The 6000-nt window shown below is 38.9% G+C and overlaps 1 protein-coding gene and 1 pseudogene across 1 annotated transcript; one reads left to right on the forward strand and one right to left on the reverse strand.

The window, feature by feature from the left end:
* Positions 1 to 1726: 1726 nt before the first annotated feature.
* LOC130463104 (fructan 6-exohydrolase-like) lies at positions 1727 to 2471 on the reverse strand (annotated as a pseudogene).
* A 561-nt stretch (positions 2472 to 3032) lies between these two features.
* Positions 3033 to 5625, forward strand: LOC130463106 (uncharacterized). Its single transcript, XM_056832147.1, has 3 exons — positions 3033 to 3945; positions 4953 to 5197; positions 5286 to 5625. Exons 1-3 carry the CDS (start codon positions 3033 to 3035, stop codon positions 5508 to 5510), a joined length of 1383 nt encoding a protein of 460 aa, XP_056688125.1. The 3' UTR covers positions 5511 to 5625.
* The last annotated feature ends 375 nt before the right edge of the window (positions 5626 to 6000 follow it).

Below are 6000 nucleotides of genomic sequence, written 5' to 3' on the forward strand. Positions count from 1 at the left end.
GAAACGGAAATTAATTCCGGAATCGGAAATATTAAATATTGTTCGTATCGGAAATGAATTCCGGAATCGGAAAATTTAATCGGAAGCGCATCGTACGAATAAGCATCGGACGAGGCCTGCCGGACGAGGCCCAGCACGAAGCCAGGCCATCGCCCAGCAAGCCAAGCGCGCCGCACAAACAGCCACGCCAGGCCCAGCGCAAGGCCAGGCCCAGCAGGCTGCGCAGCGCGCACAGCGCGCACAGCACACGCAGCGCGCAGCGCGCAGCGCGCGCGGGCGCTGCTTGGGCTGCTGCTCGCGCGCACGCATGGGGGCCCATCGTGGCTGCCGTGCGTGTGTGTGCAAGTGTTTGTGTTCGTGCACGTTTCCTAAAACATGCAGAGTTCGGTTAATGATTAAATTCCTAATTCTATTTGATAAATTAATTAAATTAGAGTTCTTGTAGGATTCTAGGTTTAATTAATTTGTATCTGAATAGGATTTCGATTCCCTTTCCATACCCCTATAAATATGAGGCTAGGGCTCACAATTTATAACAAGTTTTAAAAGTATTCAAAAGTGAGTTTTTTTGAGAGAAAATTAAAACACACATCTTGCTCATAAAGTGCCGAAATTTTCTAGTACCTTAAGGGCGATTCTAGTTGGTCAATCTTAAGGCGGATCCGGACGTGCTGTGGACTATCTACGGAGGGACGACACTTGGAGTCCTAAAGACTTGTTCTTGTTCGGTTCGGGCGCAGCTAGGGAGGGCACGCAACAAAGAGTATGCATCTAAATTATGCTATATGATTATGTGTAAATAATATGTTGTCCTGGGTTAATGGTTGTTTCCGCATGATCTATGTAATGTCATATGTATCATAACCTCACAAGTACAACAGAAGGAAAGTTGAGAAAAGCCTTGGCCGGTGGTTTAAGTAATTACAGTAAAAAACTTAAAAGCGTCATTGTCAATGGCTACAAATTTGATACTGTGGAACGCGAGCGATTTCGCAAGACACAAAATTCTGGAGTTTTTGTGAAAGCAGATGGCCAAGAGTATTATGGAAGACTCCAAGACATATTCGAATTAAATTACTATGGTTCTTTCAAGGTTATAATGTTCCGTTGTGAATGGGTTGATATACATAGGGGTTTGAAAACAAACCCAAATGGTAGTGTTCGTGTAAATTTCTCGAAGTTGATGCACACTGGCCGAAATTTGCATGATGATCCATTTGTTTTCTCATCTCAAGCAAAACAATGTTTTTACATTGAGGATGAGATACAACAAGGATGGTCGCATGTTGTTAAGACTAAGCCTAGGGACTTCTTTGATATAGGCGATGATGAGCCTTAACATTATGCTCTTGCTCCAACATTATTATGTATTGATTTCAAATGAATGGATTTCTTTTTTTTATATGTTATTTTGAGAATTCCTTTCTTTCCAGAAACATCTTTATTGTATATATGTCACTGGTAGCGATATCTTTCTAGAAATATCTTCAGTGTATGTCTTTCTTTGGTAAGTTCTTTCTTTCTAGATATTACTTTGGTAGTTTCTATTTTCAATAGTTAAAGGGTGGATTTTATGTGTTTGTTGGTTCTAAGTAGTTAAAGGCTGCAAATGAGTGCAAAGAATAAGCTGTAGATGATATGTTGTATAGTTGCTTACAGCCCCCTCCAAGACTTACAGCAATTGTTGGTTGTGTGCTTATTTTAAATGAATTGCTGAAGTTAATGTTCATGCTCTACCATTTTTCTTGTCATTTGCTCTACCATTAGCCTCCAATACCCACGCCCATAATATTCGTCCTTTTTTCTCACCATCAAAAAATGTCTTTGAAGCATAAAACTTACTTCCATAATCATATCTCCAATCAGTATTATCTTCCATAAAGTCAGTTATGTTTACTTCGAATTCATTCGTTTCAGCCTTATAAAAGCCTAGTACATAGTGATCATGATCAAGAAAGCTCGCCTTGAGAACGAATTTAGTATCTTCCCTCTTAAGATAGTTCTCAACTCCATCTTCACTATCAATACTCACAGGATAGAAATCAGGACACTCCCACATTCCAGTTCTTGCTGAAGAGTGAAGAGTGTTCTTACTCCTAGTCCACTTAACAAAATCTTTACTGTGGTACAGAAACGTCATTCCTCTGCCAATCTATCTTTCCACCAATAAGAACTTGCCACGTGCCATCAGGCGCTTGCCAAGCAGTTGTTGGATCTCTTACGTTGCTAGGATCAATATCACCATCTGTGACTGTAAACTTGATCATCTGTGACTGTAAACTTGTTGCTAGGATCAAGATTAAAGAATTCAGCAATTACAGGACCAATTTCAGGTAAGGATCAGAGGAGTCCTAGGGGAATGCTAGATTCTGTGACTGGAAATTTTGATCATCTGCCCAAGTATGTAAAAAATTAAACTGAACTATAACTTGGCCTTCAATTATGCTGCAATCTTTTGATGCTGAGTACATATCAGCTGAGGATCAGTCCAACTAGGTTACATCTCCTCTGCATCTTCTAAGTTTGTCAATTCGAATGACACCTCCACATCAGCCTTCCACTGAAAAAGTAAAACTACATAGTTGTTAGAAAGATTTCTAAAAAGATTGTGATTTGCAATATGACTAACCTGAGCTGCTGTGATGCCACCAACCTCAAAAACGATCCATGCATTGCTACTTTACCTTTGCAAAGACTTTCAATCTCTTGGATAGGCCACTTCATTAATTGGTTCCCACTAGTACTAAGCCATATTTCTCGAGGTAAAGACTACAAATTAAGAATACAAAGCGAAAACGTCGAGTTAAACCGAGAACCAGTAGTAGTATACCTGAAGCCCTGACCATCCCTTTTTTCTTTCTTTGCATGATTTTCCGTTGTTTATACTTTGAATGCGTTAATTTGGAACTGTTTATGTTATCCAAATATGTTATGTTCTTACTGTGAGTAGTCTGAATTATTTTCTGTTAAATGTGAAGGCCTTCCTTTGATATAACAATAAACTTTTATGATTCATGTCTTTCAGGGACGAGATGAGTTATCGTAGCAAACGAACTAGGATTGCAGCTCTAAATGAGTCTCGTAATGCATCTGAAGTTCCTCCAAAAAAGGCTCAAAGGGCAGCAACATCACAGTTAGCATCACAGTCAGCACATCCACACAAAAATCAGCCCACTATCCCAGTTCCCTCGCCCTCACTCAAAAACAAAAGGCCTGCATCATCACAGTCAGTCCATCCACCAAAAAGTCAGCCCACTATCCCAGTTCCCTTGCCCTCACTCCAAAACATAAGGCCGGTATCATCACAGTCAGTCCATCCACCAAAAAATCACCCCACAATTCCAGTGCCCTCGCCCTCACTCCAAAATACAAGGGGAACTAACGACAGATGGGGGCCATTCAATCCTCAAATTACCACTAGCACTCAACGTGGGACTTCGTCTTCCACTACCACTAGCAACCTTATTTGGAAAAAGCCACTCACTGTACCAACAACTAGTGAACCTAAGGTTGCATCGAAAGGGCCATCAAGGTACAACCCTACTCTAGACAAGACTTTTAAGTCACCTAATATCCCAACTGAAAATCCCACAAAAGTCCCACAGTCTAGGCTGTCAGAACCACCCAAGCACCCTTCCACTGTTTCTCTAACTTCTCAGCTACCATATGAACTTGCTAAACAGTCCACATATTCAAAATCTGTTGCTTTTGATGCTAGTATATTAGAAGAAACACTTGATACTCGTACTGGGAGTTCACCAACAACACCCGAGGATGAATATGCAGACCATATAAGTGATGGAAAAGCAACAGCAAAATCCAAAGAATCATGTGATGGAAAAGAAAAAGAGATCTTTAAAGGATCTAGGTCTCGATGTCATGAGTCGCTCCCTGAATGGCTAAGTACAGTTGAGTATGATAACAAGGAGCAGGTTTTGACCATAGGTACATTCACTTCCTCTTATTTTAATGAATCAGATTTTGTCATATTGTATAGATTAGTTGAATTAGTTGCTAGCAGTATATCTGACCTGAACTTGTTTTGAGCAATTTCAGATTAGTTGAATTAGTTGCTTGTTGATGTAGCCTTCATATTGAGTTGTTCATACTGAGTTGAACTTGTTGTATATCTGACCTAAACTTGCTATGCTCTGTCAAATCTGACTTGTTCATACTGAGTTGAACTTGCTGTATATCTGACCTGAACTTGTTGTATATCTGACCTGAACTTGTTGTATATCTGACCCAAACATGCTATATCTCTGACCTGAAACTGCTTTATATCTGACCTGAACTTGCTTTATATCTAACCTAAACTTGCTGTATACTCTGTCAAATCTCAATTTCACAGCCAGAAATTAGACAGAAATTAAAATCACCGAGATTCTGGTTAAACTTTACTGAAATCAGGTTTCGCCTATGACCAGATGATTCATAAGCTTCACTGCAAACACGTTTATACATCCGACAAGTAAAACTGAATTTTGACAGTTGGACCAAGCATGTCGAAGGATCATACAAAATTATCCTAGTGCTAGAGTTTATCAAAAACCTAATCTGTGAATTTCTGTAAATTAAATTTGTAGTAAATCAAAGAGTAAATCTAATCTGTGAATTTCGAAATCGATCTTGTCTTCTTGTAAATGACTTAGATACTTCTCTCCTTTCAGCTACATGTAATCATTGACTAAGGTCTTTTATTGCAGAGATTCTGTAATTAACTTTATGCACTCCTACAGAGCTGTGAGTTATGAATCATTAGGCAATCAACAACTTTTCTGTAGAAAACCTATTTCTTGTGAAAATATAGAAATATAACAGGCTCTCTAAAAATACAGACACGATTATCTACTAAAATAAGAGCTGTCAACATGAATGCTAAATTAGAAGTGATGCACCTCCTTCTCTTTTCTAATTCGAATGATTTTACTCTTTGATGTTGCCTTTTCTAGATGCTAAGGGTAATCAGCAACTAGTTAGCGGGTCTATTCAACCAATGGACGTCTGGAACACCAATGGAAGCATCAAATATGTTGTGCACTTCAATGAACTATACCAACCGATTAGGAAAGGTGGGCATATTTTAGTCAGATTCCTTGGAAGCATAGCAAAGCAAGAACAATACTGCCCAGTTTCAGAAAAGACTTGGGGTCAACTGGACAACTATTATAAAGTTGAAATCATCAAATTGATTAGAGTATGTTTCTTCTCTCGATTTTGCTGATTTTTTAAGATTGAATTTGTGTTAACTCATATAGTCATTCATGGCTTCGTATTTTTTTAAGGACAACTTTGTGATTCCTGATGATACAAAGTATGAGGACCTAGCTCTCCAACGTGTTGATAGAGTGTGGAGGCAATATAAATATGAAATTAAGAAAAAGTACTTCAAACCGAATGAGAAAACAATAGAAGCCATTAAAAAGGAAGTGCCACCTGGAGTTTCCAAGCAAGACTGGGTGAACTTGGTCAACTATTGGGATTCATCCAAAGGGAAAGTAAGTTTTTAATATACTGTTCTACACTTCTACGTATTGTTTACTACTTCCATTACATCACTTAGTGCCCTCGCATCATGGTGTTTAGTATTATGGGGTTTCAAGCACAAATATAAGGCCCACTGGCAGGGACTTGGGGAGTCTAAGGTTCGAACAAGCTGGTCCTGGAAAGTCTGTTTCTGAATAACTTGTCAGACCGGAGTACTCTGAGTTGGAATGAAAAATATGACCTGAAACTACAATCTCACAGAAATCTCGTTTTAAGAGAAAAGATGAAACATGATTAAAAAACAGTTGGAAACCTATAGCACGTCCTTTAGGATCAAGGTAGCACCACCAACCAGTGAGAATTCCCGCAAAACAGAGATTTAAAATCATGAAACAGCAAACCTTCAAAGACGAAAATTCTAGGGATATTGTATTTGTCTAATCGACCCAAAAATAAAGATATGAATTGATATTATTTGTTCCCTTGGTCAAGTCTATGTAACACCTCTGAGGA

Source organism: Spinacia oleracea, chromosome 1, assembly GCF_020520425.1.
Source record: "Spinacia oleracea cultivar Varoflay chromosome 1, BTI_SOV_V1, whole genome shotgun sequence".
In the NCBI taxonomy this organism is placed as follows: domain Eukaryota; kingdom Viridiplantae; phylum Streptophyta; class Magnoliopsida; order Caryophyllales; family Amaranthaceae; genus Spinacia; species Spinacia oleracea.